Genomic DNA, 21098 nt, shown 5'->3' with positions numbered 1-21098 from the left:
AACTACAAAACATATACAAATAGAAAGTGATACATGACTGCTTCACTACAGTAACCGTTGCACCATCTGCGCGTATCCCATAACGTCATGCAGCTAACAACAAAAATTATTAAAGAGAAAAAAAGACGATCTGATCTCACAGATCTGTTAAGAGGATTAAATGGGATTATTCATGTAAAGCTCTCCACATGTGATGTCATAGTGTAAATATCAAATTAACAGTGGAATGAGCTGTTGCAATCAATTCTTATCTAAATATGACCAAGAATGACAATGCTTAATGTGATTTCTACTAACCATAGTTGTATTACCTCTTATATTAACCTCTCAATCTCTCCTTACCATATTATAGATCATGAATAAATATTTATTGAACAAACAATTGAATGAATGAATGGTTATTGAATTTTTGTAAGGAGGGAAAGATCATGGACCTCTTATAAAAAGTATAAAAGTCAGGCCGGGCGCCGTGGCTCATGCCTGTAACCCCAGCACTTTGGGAGGCTGAGGTGGGCAGATCACTTGAGGTCAGGAGTTCGAGACCAGCCATGGTCCACATGGTGAAACCCCGTCTCAACCAAAAAGTATAAAAAATTAGCCAGATGTGGTGGTGTGCCCCTGTAATCTCAACTACTCAGGAGGCTGGGGCAGGAGAATCACTTGAACCCAGGAGGCGGAGGTTGCAGTGAGCCGAGATTGTACCACTGCACTCCAGCCTGGGCGACAGAGCGAGACTCCATCTCAAAGAAAAAAAAGAAAAGTATAAAAACCAGGTCTGTGGCCAGGCATGGTGGCTCACACCTGTAATCCCAACACTTTCGGGGCCAAGGCGGGCAGATCACTTCAGGTGAGGAGTTTGAGACCAGCCTGGACAACACAGTGAAATCCTATCTCTACTAAAAATACAAAAAATTAGGCCAGGCGCGATGGCTCATGCCTGTAATCCCAGCACTTTGGGAGGCCGAGGCAGGCGGATCACGAGGTCACGAGCTCCAGAGATGGAGACCATCCTGGCCAACATAGTGAAACCCTGTCTCTCCTAAAAATACAAAAATTAGCTGGGCATGGTGGGGCGCCTGTAGTCCCAGCTACTCGGGAGGCTGAGGCAGGAGAAGTGCTTGAACCCAGGAGGTGGAGGTTACAGTGATCCGAGATCGCGCCACTGCACTCCAGCCTGGTGACAGAGCAAGGCTCCGTCTCCAAAAAAAAAAAAAAAAAAATTAGCCAGGCGTGGTGGTATGCGCTTGTAATCCCAGCTACTCAGGAGGCTGAGGCAGGAGAGTTGTCTGAACCCAGGATGCAGAGATTGTAGTGAGCTGAGATCACACCACTGCACTCCAGCCTGGGCGACAGAGTGAGGCTCTGTCTCAAAAAGAAAAAAAACAAACACAAAACCCGGTCAGGCGAGGTGGCTCACACCTATAATCCCAGCACTTTGGGAGGCCGAGATGGGAGGATTGCTTGAAGTCAGGAGTTGCAGACCAGCCTGGCCAACATGGCGAAACCTCGTCTCTACTAAAAATACAAAAAATTAGCCAGGCGTGGTGGCAGGCGCCTGTAATCCCAGCTAGTTGGGAAGCAGAGGCAAGATAATCGCTTGAACTCGGGAGGCGGAGGTTGCAGTGAGCCGACATCAGGCCATTGAACTCCAGCATGGACAAGAGCGAAACCCCATCTCAAAAGAAAATTAAAGCTGGGCGCGGTGGCTTAAGCCTGTAATCCCAGCACTTTGGGAGGCTGAGGCGGGTGGATCACCTGAGGTTGAGAGTACAAGACCAGCCTGACCAACATGGAGAAACCCCGTCTCTACTAAAAATACAAAATTAGCCAGGCATGGTGGTGCATGCCTATAATCCCAGCTACTCAGGAGGCTGAGACAGGAGAATTGCTTGAACCCGGGAGGCAGAGGTTGCAGTGAGCCGAGATTACATCATTGCACTCTAGCCTGTGCAACAAAAGCAAAACTCTGTCTCAAAAAAAAAAAAAAATTTAGCCAGGAGTGATGGCACATGCCTGGAATCCCAGCTACTTGGGAGGCTGAGGTGGGAGGATGGTTTGACCCAGGAGGTGAAGATAGGCAGTGAACTGAAATTGTACCCTGCACTCCAGCCTGGGAAACAGAGCCAGACCCTGTCTCAAAAAAGAAACAACGAAACCTGAACTTCCCCTGTGGCCTGAAATCATCATATCCTGTTGCCTCTTGTTTCTTCCTTCCTGCTACTCTGACCTCTGCTGCCTCTATACCTTTTTAAGTGGTTTGGACCACAGGGCCTTTGCACTTGCTTTTTACTCTGGGTGTTCTCTCTGCAGGTCTTCGGAAGGTTGGCTCCTTCTTATCCTTCTGGGATGAGCAGGAAAATAATACTGGAAATAATCTGATATAGAAACTTTAGAGCATTTAAATATCTGAATTACCTTGTTTGTGTAATCATTATGTGTACTGCACTAGACTGTATGTTTTTCATGAGTGGCAAGCTGCAAGGTGGTGAAGAGCACCCATCATTGTGGGTTCAAATCCCAGCTCAGTCATATGACTTGGGGGCCTCTCTGAGCCTCTGTATCCTCCTCTATAAAATGGGAGATGCAGATGGGTACTTATTTATTTATTTCTGAGGCAGGGTCTTGCTGTGTCACCCAGGCTGGAATGCAATGGCAAGGTGATCTCAGCTCACTGCAGCCTCAACCTCCTGGGTTCAAGCAATGCTCTCACCTCAGCCTCCCAAGTAGCTGGAACCATGGAGGTGCATCACTGTGCTCGACTAATTTTTTTATTTTTATTTTTCTTATAGAGATAGGGTCTTGCTACACTGCCCAGCCTGGCCTCAAATTCCCGGGTCCAAGCGATTCTCCTGCCTCAGACTCTCAAAGTGTTGGGATTACAGGTGTGAGCCACCGTATCTGGTTTGAAAAGTTTCTAGAAGGACTAATAAACAACTCCTAGAAGACCTAGTGGGTGGGTACAGAATAGGGGCTATGTGTCTCCCAAAGTACTGGGATTACAGGCATGAGCTACCATGTCTGGCCAGCAAACACTTAAATAGTCCCTATTCTGTGCCCACTACGTATTCTAGGAGTAGCAGCAGATAGGAGAGAGAGATGGAGCTGGGCACAGTGGCTCATGCCTGTAATCCCAGCACTTTGGGAGGCCAAAGCAGGAGGATCACTTGAGGCCAGGAGTCCGAGACCAGCCTGGAAAACACAGTGAAACCATGTCTCTACCAAAAAATACAAAAATTAGCCAGGCATGGTGGTGCACGCCTGTAATCCCAGTCAAAGTCCCAGCACTTTGAGAGGCTGAGGTGAGAGAATCACTTGAGCCCAGGAGTTCGAGGCCAGGCTGGACAATGTAGCAAGACCCTATCTCTACAAGAAAAAGAAAAATAATCAAAACCAGACCTGGCAACATAGCCAGACCCCATCTCTACAAAAATTAAAGAACTAGCGAGACATAGTGGCACACACCTGTGGTCCCAGCTACTCAGGAGGCTGAGGCAGAAAGAGAGCCTGACCCTGGGAGGTTGAGGTTGCAGTGAGCCGTGATCTGCCACTGCACTCCAGTCTGGGCAACAGTGCAAGACTATGCCTCACAATAAATAAATAAATAAATAAATTGCTGCTTTTGTTGTTATAGTAGTAATAGTAATAACAGGGCTGGGCGCAGTGGCTCACGCCTGTAATCACAGCACTTTGGGAGGCCAAGGCAGGTGGATCACAAGGTCAGAAGTTCAAGACCAGCCTGGCCAACATGGTGAAACCCTATCTCTACTAAAAATATAAAAATTTGTTGGGCATGGTGGGGTGCGCCTGTAATCCCAACTACTCAGGAGGCTGAGGCAGAAGAATTGCTTGAACCCAGGAGGTGGAGGTTGCAGTGAGCCGACACTATGCCATTGAACTCCAGTCTGGGTTACAGAGTGAGACTCCATCTCAAAATAAATAAATAAATAAATAATACTATAATCCTTAGCTTTCAGCACAGAATTCAGCTTCTGTTAGATATTCAGTAGGTATTTATTGCATGGACAGACGGATGGCAAATTTTTTAGCAGAGAAAGGTAGTGTAAAGCCGCTTCCAAGCTTTGGGCATGACTTGGATCAAAATCAGAGAGGCTGGGCCAGGTGCAGGAGCTCACACCTGTAATCCCAGCACTTTGGGCAACCGAGGCGGGTGGACCACCTGAGGTCAGTAGTTCGAGACCAGCCTGGCCATCATGGTGAAACGCCATCTCTACTTAAAAAAAAAATTTTTTTCAAAAAAATAGCCTGACATCGTGGCACATGCCTGTAATCCCAGATACTTGGGGGGCTAAGGCAGAAGAATCACTTGAACCTGGGAGGCAAAGGTCGCAGTGAGCCAAGATCGAGCCACTGCACTCCAGCCTGGGTGACAGAGCAAGCCTCTGTCTCAAAAAAAATAAAAAAGAAAAAGAAGAAAATCAGAGAGACTGGCTGGGGATGGGGGAGCCAGGAGGGAGCTGTTCTGCCCACTTCTTCTCAGTTTATACTTCCAGCCTCCACATCTCCTGACTTCAGAACTCGAAAGTCAGATAAAACCGAGAAATGATGTCAGTAAACACAGTTGTGTTTGTCTGTGAGGAGTTACAATGTTGAAAATTGAGTTTAATCTTAGACCATCCTGGCTGACTCAGCTCTCAGCGCTGCCCCCTGGGGAGGGTGCAGTCCTTGGCTCAAAGCCAGAGAATTACCATAGTAAAGCTTCTATTTGTCCCAACTGACATTTATGATCTCCTTTTTTTTTTTTTTTGAGACGGAGTCTCGCTGTGTCGCCCAGGCTGGAGTGCAGTGGCCGGATCTCAGCTCACTGCAAGCTCCGCCTCCCGGGTTTACGCCATTCTCCTGCCTCAGCCTCCCGAGTAGCTGGGACTACAGGCGCCCGCCACCTCGCCCGGCTAGTTTTTGTATTTTTTTTTTTAGTAGAGACGGGGTTTCACCGTGTTAGCCAGGATGGTCTCGATCTCCTGACCTCGTGATCCGCCCGTCTCGGCCTCCCAAAGTGCTGGGATTACAGGCTTGAGCCACCGCGCCCGGCCTTTTTTTTTTTTTTTTTTTTTTTGAGACTCACTCTGTCGCCCAGACCAGAGGGCAACGGCGCCATCTCGGCTCACTGCAACCTCTGACTCCCGGCTTCAAGCAATTCTCCTGTTTCAGCCTCCTGAGCAGCTAGGACTACAGCTTTCCGCCACCACGCCTGGCTCATTTTTGTATTTTTGGTATAGATGGGGTTTCACCATATTGGTCTGGTTGGTCTCCAACTCCTGGCCTCGGATGATCCGCCGGCCTCGGCCTCCCAAAGTGTTGAGATTACAGGCGTGAGCCACCGCGCCCGGCCTCCCCTCCAATTTTTAAAGGAGGAAAAAAAAAGAAAGGTTCTCTGACAGGCAAGCTCCCGCCCTCAGCCCCCAGCGCTCCACACTGTTTTATTGTTTGCCCCTAGGGCTGCTTCTGTGGTTTCATAGGAGGAAAAGGACCCGAGGCGTCCTCTGCACGCTGAGCCTAGTGACAGATACTGTTTGGTTAGGATTAAGGAGGGTGAGGACTGCTGAGCTCAAGTCATAGCAAGGCCTGCCAGGAAGGCATTTACACACCGCAGGCCTGGGGCGCTTCAGGGCTCCAGCATTAGTGGAGGTGGAGACAGAGAAGCTTGAGAGTAAATAGATGGAGTTTGTCATCCCTCCCCCTCCCTCCCCACCCTGGTTGGGTGGAAGGGGTGAGAAGCCGCAGACAGAAGAGATGGAGCCAGGTGCGATGGCTCACCTCTGTAATCCCAGCACTTTGGGAGGCCGAGGCGGGAGAATCACTTGCTGCCAGGAGTTTGAGACCAGCTTGGAAAACAGTGAAACCCCGTCTCTACCAAAAAAATGCAGCTCACTGCAGCCTCCACCTCCTAGGCTCAAGCGATCTTCCCATCTCAACCTCCCAAGTAGCTGGAACTACAGGTGCACATCACCATGCTTGGCTAATACAAATTTTAAAAAAATTAAGTTCCTCACCCATAGCACATAGCGTTATGGCTACAACGATGGTAGCCCCAGTAACTGCATTGCAAGAGCTCACTAGCTGTGCACGGCTAGGGGATGATGTAAAACACACCCCAGGCTTTGGAAATGTCCAATGGTCCATTAAACAGTGACACTCTCCAATGGGACTTCCAGGTGCTGCTTAGTCAATCACTAGCTCCACAACGACCTTAGGCAGATTATTCTACCTCTCCTTACCTCTCAGGTTCCTCATCTGTGAAACGACCTTAAAAATAGTACTATCAAAAGGTTGTTGTGAGGGCCGGGTGCGGCCTGTAATCCCAGCACTTTGGGAGGCCAAGACAGGCAGATCACTTGAGGTCAGGAGTTCCAGATCAGCATGGTCAATATGGTGAAACCCCATCTCTACTGAAAATGCAAAAATGAGCTGGGCGTGGTGTCGGTAATCCAAGCACGTTGGGAGGTCAAGGCAGGCAGATCTCTTGAGGTCAGGAGTTTGAGACCAGCCTGGCCAACATGGTGAAACCCTGTCTCTACTTAAAATACAAAAACTACCTGGGCATGGTAGTGCACTCCTGTAGTCCGAGCTACTCAGGAGGTTGAGGTGGGAGAATCGCTTGAACCCAGGAGTTGGTGGTTGCAATGAACCAAGATCGTGCCACTGCACTCCAACCTGGGTGACAGAGTGAGACCCCATTAAAAAAAAAAAAAAAAAATCTCCTGAGATCATACATAATCTTCAAATAAAGAAAAAAAAAAAAATTTGTGAGAATTCTGTGATTTAATATATTTAGAGTTTTTGGAAGGATGCCTGACATGGTCCTTACTAACATTATATTAAGTCCTTAATATTTATATCATGGTATTAATACTATTATCTATTATTATAAAATATATATATAAAAATATTTATATTTTATATTAGATATATATATATATATAATATTTATATATATATATTTGAGACACAGTCTCGCTTTGTCGCCAAGGCTGGAGTGCAGTGGTGCAATCTTGGCTCACTGCAACCTCCATCTCCCAGGTTCAAGTAATTCTCCGCCTCAGCCTCCCGAGTAATTGGGATTATATGCACCCGCCACCATGTCGGGCTAATTTTTCTATTTTTAGTAGAGATGGGGTTTCACCATCTTGGTCAGACTGGTCTTGAACTCCTAACCTCATGATCCACCTGCCTTGGTCTCTCAAAGTGCTGGGATTACAGGCGTGAGCCAACATGCCTGGCCAGTGTAATTATATTATCAGTATTATAGCTTTTATCCATTTCTATTATCTATAATAATAGATTAATATCTACTATTGTAACATTATTATTTTTACTATAATAATGATTATTATTATTTTTGTACCTCCCTGGTTCAGATGAACGTCCCATTAGCTTTATTTATTTATTTATTTATTTTTGAGACAGTCTTGCTCTGTCCCCTAGGCTGGAGTGCAATGGTGCGATCTTAGCTCACTGCAACCTCCGCCTCCTGGGTTCAAGCGATTCTCCTGCCTCAGCCTCCTGAGTAGCTGGGATTACAGGCACCTGCCACCACGCCCAGCTAATGTTTTGTATTTTTAGTAGAGACAGGGTTTCACCATGTAGGCCAGGCTGGTCTTGAACTTCGGACCCCAAGTGATCCATCCACCTTGGTCTCCAAAAGTGCTGGGATTACAGGAGTGAGCCACCGTGCCTGGCTTATTTATTTATGTGTTTGTTTGTTTTTGAGACAGCATCTCACTCTGTTACCCAGACTGGAGTACAGCGGTGCTGTCTCAGCTCACTTCAACCTCCACCTCCCAGGTTCAAGTGATTCTTCTGCCTCAGCCTTCCAAGTAGCTGGCGCCCGCCACAACGCCTGGCTAATTTTTGTATTTTTAGTAGAGACGAGGGTTTCGCCATGTTGTCCAGGCTGGTCTCAAATTCCTGACCTCAGGTGATCTGCTCACCTCGGCCTTCCAAGTGCTGGGATTACAGGCGTGAGCCACTGCACCTGGCTCAATGTCCCATTAGCTTTAATCCTCATTCAGTACCATTATATGCTGTATAACATTTCAGTCAATGACAGACTGCATATATGACAGTGGTCCCAAAAGACTGTAATACTGTATTTTTACTGTCCCTTCTCTATGTTTAAATACATGTTGATACACAAACGCTTATCCCTGGCCTGGTGCAGTGTCTCATATCCATAATCCCAGGACTTTGGGAGGCCAAGGTGAGAGGATCACTTGAGTCCAGGACTTCAAGACCAGCCTGGGCAACATAGTGAGACCCATCTCTAGTTGTAAATATATTTTAAGTTGAAATATAAATTTTAAGGCTGGGTGAGTGCAGTGGCATGATCTTGGCTCCCTGCAACCTCCACCTCCCTGGTTCAAGGAATTCTCCTGCCTCAGCTTCCCAAGTAGCTGGGATTATAGGCACATGCCACCATGCCTGGCTATTTTTTGTATTTTTTTTTTAGTAGAGATGGGGTTTCGCCATGTTGGCCAGGCTGGTCTCGAACTCCTGACCTCAGATGATCCGATCTGCCTGCTTTGGCCTCCCAAAGTGTTGGGATTTCAGGTGTGAGACACCACGCCAGGCCAAGAACCTTTTTTGCTTTTGTTTTTGAGGCAGAGTCTCTCTCTTAGCCAGGCTGGAGTGTAGTGGCACGATCTCGGCTTACTGCAACCTCTTCCTCCTGGGTTCCAGCGATTCTCGTGCCTTAACCTCCCAAATAACTGAGACTACGGGCACGCACCACCATGCCCAGCTAATTTTTTCTTTCTTTTTTTTTTTTGAGATGGAGTCTCACTCTGTCGCCCAGGCTGAAGGGCAGTGGAATGATCTCAGCTCACTGCAACCTCCGCCTCCCAGGTTCAAGCAATTCTCCTGCCTCAGCCTCCTGAGTAACTGGGATTACAGTGCCTGCCACCACGCCCAGCTAATTTTTGTATTTTTAGTAGAGACGGGGTTTCACCATGTTGACCAGGCTGGTCCCGAGCTCCTGACCTTGTGATCCACTTGCCTCGGCCTCCCAAAGTGCCGGGATTACAGGCGTGAGCCACTGTGCCTGGCCACTCAGCTAATTTTTTTTTTTTTTTTGAGATGGAGTTTCACTTTTGTTGCCCAGACTGGAGGGCAATGGCGCGATCTCGGCTCACCGCAACCTTCACCTCCTGAGTTCAAGTGATTCTCCTTCCTCAGCCTCCCAAGTTGCTGGGATTACAGGCACACACCACCACACCTGGCTAATTTTTGTATTTTTAGTAGAGACGGGGTTTCATCATTTTGGTCAGGCTGGTCACAAACTCCTGACCTCAGGTGATCTGCCCGCCTCAGCCTCCCAAAGTGCTGGGACTACAAGCGTGAGTCACTGCACCGGGCACTAATTTTTACACTTTTATAGAAACTGGGGTCTTGCGATGTTGCCCAGGTGGGTCTCAAACTCCTGGCCTCAAGCAATCCTCCCATCTCGGCCTCCCAAAGTGCTGGGATTATAGGTGTGAGCCACCTCGCCTGACCCGGTTTTGTGTTTTTTTTTTTCTTTTTGAGACAGAGCCTCACTCTGTCACCCAGGCTGGAGTGCAGTGGTGTGATCTCAGCTCACTACAATCTCTGCATCCTGGGTTCAGACAACTCTCCTGCCTCAGCCTCCTGAGTAGCTGGAATTACAAGCGCATACCACCACGCCTGGCTCTTTTTTTTTTTTTTTTTTTTTTTGGAGATGGAGCCTTACTCTGTCACCAGGCTGGAGTGCAGTGGCGCGATCTCGGATCACTGTAACCTCCACCTCCTGGGTTCAAGGACTTCTCCTGCCTCAGCCTCCCGAGTAGCTGGGACTACAGGCGCCCGCCACCATGCCCAGCTAATTTTTGTATTTTCAGTGGAGACGGGGTTTCATCGTTTTGGTCAGGCTGGTCACAAACTCCTGACCTCAGGTGATCTGCCCGCCTCGGCCTCCCAAAGTGCTGGGACTACAGGCATGAACCACCATGCGTGGCCGCTAATATTTGTATTGTTTGTAGGGGGGGCAGGGTCTTACTATGTTGCCCAGGCTGGTTTGGGTTTTATCCCCAGTAGGACAGGATTCTAGGAGCACAGCTGGGACCGGGGAGGCCGTTTTTCGAGCACTCCAGGGGTGGGGTTGGTAAAAGCTTCACGTCCCAGCTGCTCTACCTCTAGGATGTTTGTCACCCCCATCCTGCAAGATCTAATTCTGTGACATCTTTGCTGCCCCTGAATGACAACAACGAGGCAGATTACCCCAACTCTTTCCCCTCTGCTGTGTATTTAAGCACCTCCCCTTTGACTTTACATCCTAGACTTGTCTGTGTAAAGACAAAGAAAAACGAGAAACAAGAGGCTTAATCCTTCCTGTATTCTGGTTTCGGGGGAGGGTCAAAGTATAACTTCAGTGGATGCCTTGCTCCAAATTGCAAAACTCCCTCCTGTCATGATGAAAGATGTGTTTCTCCCCTGGGATAAAGCCAATTAGCTCACACAGTCGTCACAATGACTAGGTGGCTCCTGGATGAACTATGCGTTTGATAAATGGTGCTGTCAAGTTCTGTTACTGGAGAACTGATGATTGTTTATCATGAGGCATGAATGTGACGGGTTGTATCTGCTTGGCTATAGAAAAAGAGTGAGATGTAGGCTGGACACGGTGGCTCACATCTGTAATCCCAGCCCTTTGGGAGGCTGAGGCAAGTGGATCACTTCAGGCCGGGAGTTTGAGACCAGCCATGGTGAGACCTCGTCTCTACTAAAAATACAAAAATGAGGGCAGGGCGTGGTGGCTCAAACGCCTGTAATCCCAGAACATGGGGAGGCGGAGGTGGGCAGATCACTTGAGGTCAGGAGTTTGAAACCAGCCTGGCCAACATGGCAAAACCCCGTCTCTACCAAAAATTTAAAAATTAGCCGGACGTGGTGGCAGGCGCCTGTAATCCCAGCTACTCGGGAGGCTGAGGTGGAAGGATCATTTGAACCGGGGAGGGGGAGGTTGCAGTAAGCCAAGGTCGCACCACTGCACTCCATCCTGGGCGACAAAGCGAGACTCCGTCTCAAAAACAAAACAAAATTAGCTGGGTATGGTGTCTCCTGCCTGTAATCCTAGCTACTCAGGAGGCTGAGGCGTGAGAATCGCTTGAGTCCAGGAGGCAGACCTTACAGTGAGCTGAGATCACTGGACTGCACTCCAGCTTGGGCGACAGAGCAAGACTCTGTCTCAAAAAAATAAATAAAACAAATGAAAAAGGGCGAGATTTCTTTCTGCCTTTGCAATGTCCTAGGCCTTATCTACGATGTGCACCACATTCTGGATGAATGCTTATTCAATGATAAAATTGAGGGTATTTTTTTCCTTTCCCTTCTACTTTTGTGGAGAGGTTTTCTGAGTTGGAAGAAGATTCTTGCATTTGGTTGTATTTCCACAACATCAGCACGTCCTACATTTTTTTTAATCTGCCCAGTCATCCTGAGTTTCAGGAAGCCAGAGAGGCCCTAGTTTGTTGGTATTATGTATTTACTTAGAGACAGAGTCTCACTCTGTTGCCCAGGCTGGAGTGCAGTGAAGGTGATCTCCGCTCACTGCAACCTCCGCCTCCTGGGTTCAAGCGATTCTCATGCCTCAGCCTCCTGAGGAGCTGGGATTACAGGCACTGACTACCATACCCAGCTAATTTTTTGTATTTTTAGTAGAGACAGGGTTTCACCATGTTGGCCAGGCTGGTCTCAAACTCTCGACCTGAGTTGATCTGCCCACCTCGGCCTCCCAAAGTGCTGGGATTACAGGCGTGAGCCACTGCGCCCGGCCTGTTGCTATAATTTTAGAGAAACACGGTGGACTCTATCGTCAGTCCTGGGTTCAAATCCTGTGTGGCCCAGGGTAGGCCACTCAAACTCTGCCTAAGTTTCCTCTCTAGTAAGTTAGGGTTACCTCTGACAGCATCTGTTTTGGAGAGTCATTTCCAGGACTAATGGCGACAAAGAGCTTAACACAGATCCTAGCCCAGATCAAACAATTTTAGTTAATAGTAATAACCACCTTGCTTTTAGGACAGGTGACACTCACTGGGCCCGCACCATACCAAGCTCCTGTCTTAGTAACAATGAAATGATGCCTACCTTTGCAATAAAAGCTAACATAATAGTGTTGGCCATGTGGCAGGCCCTGGGCTAATTCCTTTTTGGTTTTTTAAATGTTTTCGAGATAGGATCTGGCCCTGTCACCCAGGCTGGAGTGCAGTGGCATGATCTCAGCTCACTGCAACCTCTGTCTCCTGGGCTCAAGTCAACCTCCCACCTCAGCCTCCTGAGTAGCTGGGACTACAGGGGTGCGCCACCACACCTGGCTAATTTTTGTATTTTTTGTAGAGACAGGGTTTCGCCACGTTGGCCAGGCTAGTCTTGAACTCTTGAGCTAAAGTGATCTGCCTGCTCTGGCCTCCCAAAATATGGAATTACAGGCGTGAGCCACTGCGCCTGGCTGTCTGCCTTTACTTTCTTTCTTTCTGTCCTTCTTTTTTTTTGCTTTGAGACAGAGTCTCAATCTGTCACCCAAGCTGGAGTGCAGCAGAACAGTCATAGCTCACTGTAGCCTCGATCTCCTGGACTCAAGTGATCCTCCGACCTCAGCCTCCTGAGTAGCTGGGACTACAGGCATGCAACATCATGCCTGGCTAATTTTTATTTTATTTTTAGTAGAGAAGGTTTCGCTGTATTGCCCAGGCTGTTCTCAAACTACTGAGCTCAAGTGATCCTCCCATCTTGGCCTCCCAAAATGTTGGGACTGCAGGCTTGGCTAATTTTAAAAAAATTTGTTTTTGCAGAGATGGGGGTCTCATAATGTTGCCCAGGCTCGTCCCGAACTCCTGGGCTCAAGTGATTCTCCCACCTCAGCATCCCAAAGTCCTGGGATTACAGGCGAGAACCACTGTGCCCGGCCTCTCTTTGCATTTTTCTTTTCTTTTCTTCCTTTCTTTCCTTTCTCTCTCTGTCTCTTCTCTTTTTTGAGATCAAGTCTCACTCTGTTGCCCAGGCTGGAGTGCAGTGGCGTGATCTTGGCTCACTGCAACCTCCGCCTCCCAGGTAACTGGGATTACAGGCGCAAGCCACCACGCCTGGCAAATTTTTTTTGTATTTTTAATACAGATGGGGTTTCACCCTGTTGGCCAGGCTGGTCTCGAACTCCTGACCTCAGGTGATCTGCTCACCTCGACCTCCCAAAGTGCTGAGATTACAGGCATGAGCCACCTAGCCCCGTCTGCATTTTTCAAGAATACAATAAACTGTCATTAACTATCATCACCCTGCTATACAATAGATGTCTTGAATTTTTTCCTCTGATATAACTGTAATTATGTATCCTTTTGCCACCTCTCTTCATCCCTCTTCCCCGACAACCTTCCCAGCCTCTGGTAACCACCATGGTAACCTGCAGACACCTTGATCTCCAATTTCCAGCCTGCAGAACAGAGAGACGATACATTTCTGTTGTTGAAGCCTCCAGTCTATGATACTTGGTTATGGCAACCTCAGAAAACTAATGCAATCTCCAAATCCCTCATCGCTTCCTCTGGGTGTCTGTCTACTTTTCCCTCAGTGTTTCCTGTAAGTCCTCAAAGCCTGCAGGGGCACATAGCAGGGGCCCATTGACTGACTACATGATCCTCCCAGGGGAGGCAGGAGAAACACGACCAAGTTAAAGAAGAAGAGAGACTGGGCTTGGGCGTGGTGGCTCATGCTTGTAATCCCAGCACTTTGGGAAGATGAGCTGGGAGGATTGCTTGAGTCCAGGAGTTCAAGACCAGCCTGGGCAACATAGGGAGACCCTTTTTCTCTATTTTTATTTATTTTTATTTTTTATTTTTTTTTGGAGACAAAGTCTTGCTCTTGTCCCCCAGGCTGGAGTGCGATGGCGTGATCTCGGCTCACTGCAACCTCCTCCTCCCGGGTTCAAGTGATTCTCCTGCCTCAGCCTCCCAAGTAGCTGGGATTACAGGCACCTGCCACTATACCCGGCTAATTTTTGTATTTTTTGTAGAGACGGGGTTTCACCATGTTGCCTAGGCTGGTCTCGAACTCCTGACCTCAGGTGATCCGCCCGTGTCGGCCTCCCAAAGTGCTGGGATTACAGGAGTGAGCCACCGCGCCTGGCAATAAAATTCTTAAAAAAAAAAAAAAAAAAGAGAGAGAGAGAGAGAGGGAGAGAAGAAGAGATTGGGAACTGGTCCCATGTCTCCTGCTGCAGGACCTTGGGAAAATCCTGAACCCTTTGAACCTCAGTTTGCTCCTCCATAAAACGGGACCATCAGAACATCAGCCAGTATCTCTAAGTTCCCTGTGGGATTGTGAATCCTACATGCCCCGGTTTACCCCAGGCTTGCATGAAAAATAAGGTTTATCTTGGGTGCCACACAGAGACGATCCCTTCTGTGTCCCTCAAGCCATCTGTGACCTTCCCACTTCACAAAAGCAAAGGTCACTTGCTCTTTGAAACTTCCTCTGTGCCAGGTAAGAGCTGAATAATCATTTTTCATTCCCCCAACAGGCCCCTCAAGCAAGATGCTGTTATCATCATCATGATGCCCATTTTGCAGATGGGGAAAAGTGAGGCTCAGAAAGACCAAGTCTGCAGGCCCTGTCTCTACTGAAAGTACAAAAACATCAGTGCCTGTAATCCCAGCTACTCGGGAGGCTGAGGCAGGAGAATTGCTGAGATCGTGCCATTGCACTCCAGCCTGGGTGACAAGAGCAAAACTCCGTCTCAAAAAAAAAAACCAAAGTACAGTGGGAGAAAGAAAGGGAGAGGGTGGTTGGGGACATGGAAGAGGTGACAGTTGGGTAGGGACTCAAGGTGGAAAGGGGTACGAAGTGCAAGCTGGGTGCACTGGCTCATGCCTGTAATCCCAGCACTTTGGGAGGCCAAGGCAGGAGGATCACTTGTGCCCGGGAGTTCTAGACCAGCCTGGCCGACATAGAGACACCTTGTCCCTACGAAATATTTAAAAACAATTCACTGGGTTAGGTGGCACACGTCTGTGGTCCCAGCTACTTGGGAGGCTGAATTGGGAGAATCACTTGAGTTTGGGAGGTCTAGGCTTCAGTGAGCCGTGATTGTGCCACCATACTCCAGTCTGGGCAACAGAGCAAGATCTTGTCTCAAAAAAAAAAAAAAAAAAAAAGGAAGGAAAGAAGGGAGGGAGGGAGGGAGGGGGGTTGACATGCAAGGCCATTTGAGGATGGGCTGGGACGTTGTACACTCATTTCCCTCCTCCCCAGAGGACCAGAAGGAGCAAGAGATCCCCTTACCTGTGGGCACCAGGTATCTCAGCATTAGTAACACCAGGACCCACCGCGGGCCTCCAGGGGCACCCTGCTGCGGGCCGGCCATTCACAGCATCAGGAAGACTCGGGGGCTGCTCTTTGCCCTTGTTCCAACCCCTCGGCCGAGCCCAGAGGCATGTCCAGCAGCCCCGGGCGGCCAGGTGGCTGAGATCTGGCGAGTATCAAATGTGCCCAGTCGGCCTAATCCCTGCGAGGCCGGGCAGGGCTGGGAAGGATCCCCTTGCCTATTCCTAGGCCCTGATTGGCTCCCTGGGCCCTTGGTTCAGCCTGCCTGGGCTCCCAGGAAGACAGGGCTTCGTGGACATTGAGGGGAGCGGGAGTTTCAGCTGCCAGGCTCAGCTGTGGGTGTCAGGAAAAGTTGCTCTAGAATGTTCCTCAGACCCAGAGCTGCACTGCGACTTTCGTGGGCCACGATCACCTGTGCAATTAACTCATTAAATTGGTTTTTCTTAAAAAAAAAAAAAAAAAGCCAAGTCCCATTATGTTGCCCAGACTGGAATGCAGTGGTGCCATCTTGGCTCACGGGTAACCTCCACCTCCCAGTTCAAGGGATTCTTGTACCTCAGCCTCCCGAGTAGCTAGGACTACAGGCACGCGCCACTATGCCCAGCTAATTTTTGTATTTTTTTTTGTAGATACAGGGTTTCACCATGTTGGCCAGGCTGGTCTCGAACTCCCGATCTCAAGTGATCTGCTGGCCTCAGCCTCACAAAGTGCCGAGATTACAGGCATGAGCCACCGCACCCGGCCAGTACTTACATTTCCCCCGTCACAGCTTTATTGAGACATTTGAGACATTTTATTGAGACATTGAGACATTTAATTAAAAAATTAAATGTCATCCTTTGTAATAATTTTTAAGCAAAGGGGCCCCCGTTTTCACTTTGCACTGGACCCTGCAAATCACACCTCTGGTCCTGCTGCAAGAGGTAGTCTCTGCTATTCCATAGCAGCCTCATGTTCCCTCTCTGTGACGCTCTGAATTGCATCCCCCTCAAATTCACAAGTTGAAGCCTTTACTTCCGACGTGACTGCATTCAGAAACAGTTTTCAGTCTGGGCGCGGTGACTCTCGCCTGTAATCCCAGCACTTTGGGAGGATGAGGCAAGCAGACCATCTGAGGTCAGGAGTTCGAGACCAACCTGACCAACATAGAGAAACGCCATCTCTACTAAAAATACAAAATTTCCTGGGCGTGGTGGTGCATGCCTGTAATCCCAACTACTCAGGAGGCTGAGGCAGGAGAATTGCTTGAACCCAGGAGGTGGAGGTTGCAGTGAGCAGAGCAGAGATCAGGCCATTGTACAAAAAAAACCCCAGAGTTTTCAGGGAGGATATTTTAAGGTTCAGTAAGGTCATAAGGGTAGAACTTTGACAGGACTGTTGTCCCTATAAAAAGGGGAGGAGCCTGGTGTAGTGGTTCACATCTGCAATCCTAGAACTTTGGGAGGCCAAGGCAGGAGGATCGCTTGAGCTCAGGAGTTTGCGACCAGACTGGACAACAGAGCAAGAGTTCATCTCTATTGAAAACAAACAAACAAACAAAAATGACCGGGTGCGGTGGCTCATGCCTGTAATCCCAGCACTTTGGGAGGCTGAGGTGGAAGTCACCTCAGGTCATGAGTTGGAGACCAGCCAGGCCAACATGGTGAAACCCCATCTCTACTAAAAATACAAAAATCAGCTGAGTGTGTTGGTGGGCACCTGTAATCCCAGCTACTCGGGAAGCTGAGGAAGGAGAATCACTTGAACCCAGGAGGCAGAGGTTGCAGTGAGTCAAGATCATGCCACAGCATTCCAGCATGGGTGACAGAACGAGGCTTCATCTCAAAAAAAAAAAAAAAAGAGAAAAAGTTATCACCCGTCTGTAGTCCCAGCTACTTGGAAGGCTGAAGTGGGAGGATCACTTGAGCCCAGGAGGTGGAGGTTGCAGTAAGCTGTGATTGCACCACTGTACTGCAGCCTGGGTGACAGAGCGAGACCTTGTCTCAAAAATATATATACAGACTGGGCATGGTGGCTCACACCTGTAATCCCAGCACTTTGGGAGGCTGAGGTGGGTGGATCATCTGAGGTCAGGAGTTTGAGACTGCAGGAGTTTGCCAGCATGGTCAAACCCTGTTTCTACTAAAAATACAAAAATTAGCCAGACGTGGTAGCAGGTGCCTGTAATCCCAGCTACCTGGGAGGCTGAGACATGAGAATTGCTTGAATCTAGGAGGCGGAGGTTGCAGTGAGCCAAGATCACACCACTGCACTCCAGCCTGGGCAACAGAGTGAGACTCCATCTCAGAAACAACAACAACAAAATATAAGTGAATATATATATATATAATTAAGCACCTACTGTGTGTCCATGTTTGGATTGGTTGGCAGGCGGGTAGGCAGAGTTGTTCTAGGTAGAAAGGACACAGTAACCAATACACGAAAGAAACAAACATCCGGCCAGCCGCGGTGGCTCGTGCCTCTAACCCCAGCACTTTGGGAAGTCAAGGTGGGCGGATCACGAGGTCAGGTGATCGAGACCATCCTGGCTAATGCGGTGAAACCCCGTCTCTACTAAAAATACAAAAACTAGCTGGGCGAGGTGGCGGGCGCCTGTAGTCCCAGCTACTCTGGAGGCTGAGGCAGGAGAATGGCGTGAACCCGGGAGGCGGAGCTTGCAGTGAGCTGAGACTACACCACTGTACTCCAGCCTGGGCAATAGAGCGAGACTCCGTCAAAAAAAAAAAGAGAGAGAGAGACAAACATCCCTGCCTAGTAGGTAAACAGATCCCAAACAAGCAAATACGGCCAAGTACAGTAATTTCAGATATTGTGAACTATTGGGAAGAGAGTGAAAAGGCGGATGAGACAGGGACAAATCAGAGCAGGAGGGCTATAGAGTGGACATGGAGACAGGATGGTCAGGGAAGGCACAGGACAATGGGATGCGTCCAGATGACAAAAAATCCCCAAACCATTAAATGCCTGGGGAAGAGCATTGCCCAGAGAATGCCAAGTGCAAATGGCCTGAGGTGGGAAGGTCCCTGAGGCCACAGAATAAGGAGCGAGAAGGAAAGGCACAGAAACGGGGGAAGGAGCAATGTTTAAGGAACAAGATCTCTAAGTTTTTTTTTTTATTTTAACTAACTTATTTATTTATTTATTTTTGAGACGGAGTCTCGCTCTACCACCCAGGCTGGAGTGCAGTGGTGCCATCTCAGCTCACTGTCACCTCTGCCTCCCACATTCAAGCGATCTCCTGCCTCAGCCTCCCGAGTAGCTGGGATTGCAGGCATGCGCCACTGCACCCAGGTAATTTTCTTACTTTTTATTTTTGAGATGGAGTCTTGCTCTGTCGCCAGGTTGGAGTGCAGTGGTGCCAGTGGCGTGATCTTGGCTCATTGCAATCTCCACCTCCCGGGTTCAAGCGATTCTTGTGCCTCAGCCTCCTGAGTAGCTGGGACTACAGGTCATGCCACCATGACCAGCTAATTTTTGTATTTTTAGTAGAGACGGAGTTTCACCATGTTAGCTAGGCTAGTCTCGAACTCCTGGCCTCAGATGATCCACCTGCCTCGGCCTTTCAAAGTGCTGGGATTACAGGCCTGAGCCACCATGCCCAGCTGACTTTTTTTTTTTCATCTTTTTGAAAGACAAGGTCTTGCTCTGTGGCCCAGGCTGGAGTGCACTGGCGCGATGGCTCACTGCAACCTCCGCCTCCCGGGTTCAAGTGATCCTCCCACCTCAGCCTCCCGAGTAGCTGGGTAACAAATGTGCACCACCACGTCTGGCTAATTTGTGTATTTTTAGTAGAGACAGGGTTTCACCATGTTGCCCAGGCTGGTCTCGAACTCCTGAGCTCTACTTCCCAGTATGCTGGGATTACAAGCATGAGTCACTGCACTCAGTCATCTAAGTCATCTAAGTCTTATTGCTTATCTCCAGCACCTATCAACTTAGAATATGCTTGCTAAATGAATAAATATATGAAAGAAAGAATGAGTGGGCTGGGCGTGGTGTCTCATGCCTATAATCCCAGCACTTTGGGAAGTCAAGGCAGGTGGATCACGAGGTCAGAAGTTCAAGAGCAGCCTGACCAACATGGTGAAACCCCATCTCTACTAAAAATACAAAAAAATTAGCTGGGTGTGGTGATGGGTGCCTGTAATCCCAGCTACTCAGGAGGATGAGGCAGAGAATTGCTTGAATCTGGGAGGCAGAGGTTGCAGTGAGCTGAAATCGCGCCACTGCACTCTAGCCTAGGAGACGGAGCGAGAGTCTTTCTCAAAAAAAAAAAAAAAAAAAAAGAAGAATGAGTGAAAATAGAGTTGGCTTGAGTGGAGAGAAATCAAGTATGACCAGACAGAGGAGGCATTCAAATCCTTCAGGTTAAAATTTGCCCAGCAGCTTTGCCATATAATGTGGAACCAGAGAGTGTGATGCCTCCAGCTTTGTTCGTTTTGTTTAAGATGGTTTTGGCTATTTGGGGTCTCTATCGATGGATAAATGGATAAAGAAAATGTATATATGTACATGATGAAATACTACACAGCCTTAAAGAATAAGGAGGCCGGGCACAGTGGCTCAAGCCTGTAATCCCAGCACTTTGGGAGGCCGAGACGGGCGGATCACGAGGTCAGGAGATCGAGACCATCCTGGCTAACCCGGTGAAACCCCGCCTCTACTAAAAAATACAAAAAAACTAGCGGGGCGAGGTGGCAGGCACCTGTAGTCCCAGCTACTGGGGAGGCTGAGGCAGGAGAATGGCGTGAACCCGGGAGGCGGAGCTTGCAGTGAGCCAAGATCCGGCTACTGCACTCCAGCCTGGGCGACAGAGCAAGACTCCGTTTCAAAAAAAAAAAGAGTTTATTTTAAATACTCTTACCACACACACACGATAAGTAGGTGAAGTGATGGCTGTGTTAATTAGCTTCTTAAATAATTCCACAAGATATACGTACAAATATCAAAATACCAGATTGTACCCCATAAATATATACAATTATTATTTGTCATTAAACATTTTTAAAATAAAGAAAATTTAAAAATAAACAATTGCCCACCGGGTTCTTCTTTCTTTTTCTTTCTTTCTTTTTTTTTTTTTTTTTTTTTGAGACAGTGTCTCACTCTGTTCCTCAGGCTGGAGTGCAGTGATGCAATCATAGCTCTCTGCAGCCTCAAACTCCTGGGCCCCAGCAATCCACCTGCCTCAGCATCCTGAGTAACTGGGACTACAGGCATGTACCACCATGCCCAGCTGAGTTTTACTTTTTTTTTTTTTTGTAGAGACTGGGTCTGGATATGTTGCCCAGGGTTTTTCTTTTTCTTTTCTTTTCTTTTTTTTTGAAGGGGGGTCGGGGGGTGAGGACCGTGCCTTGCTCTGGTACCCAGGTTGGAGTGCAGTGGTGTGATCTCCGCTCACTGCAACCTTCGCCTCCCAGGTTCAAGTAATTTTCATGCCTCAGCCTGAGTAGCTGGGACTACAGGTGCTCGCCACCACGCCTGGCTAATTTTTTTTGTATTTCTGATAGAGACAAGGTTTCACCATGTTGGTCAGGCTGGTCTCGAACTCCTGAGCTCAGGTGATCTGCCTGCCTTAGCCTCCCAGAGTGCTAGGATTACAGACGTGAGTTCAGCTCCAGGCTGGATCTTGAATTCCTGGGCTCAAGCCATCCTTCTGCCTCAGCCTCCCAGAATGCCGGGATTACAAAGCTTGAGACAGCACCTTGGCCACCAGGCTCCGATTTTCTTTTTTGCTTCTTTTCTTTTCTTTC

The 21098-nt window shown here is 48.4% G+C and overlaps 1 protein-coding gene across 1 annotated transcript in view; it reads right to left on the bottom strand.

Moving 5' to 3' along the window:
- Positions 1-15385, bottom strand: part of MUC16 (mucin 16, cell surface associated) — a 222716-nt gene extending 207331 nt beyond the window's left edge. The window contains exon 1 of the mRNA XM_030936547.1: positions 15304-15385. Within this exon, the coding sequence (XP_030792407.1) occupies positions 15304-15385 (82 nt within the window). The remainder of the gene's footprint in view (positions 1-15303) is intronic.
- Positions 15386-21098: the final 5713 nt, after the last annotated feature.

The sequence above is a fragment of the Rhinopithecus roxellana genome, chromosome 8, assembly GCF_007565055.1.
Source record: "Rhinopithecus roxellana isolate Shanxi Qingling chromosome 8, ASM756505v1, whole genome shotgun sequence".
NCBI classification, from domain to species: Eukaryota; Metazoa; Chordata; class Mammalia; order Primates; family Cercopithecidae; genus Rhinopithecus; species Rhinopithecus roxellana.
This window is presented reverse-complemented; position numbering and strand designations above follow the sequence as displayed.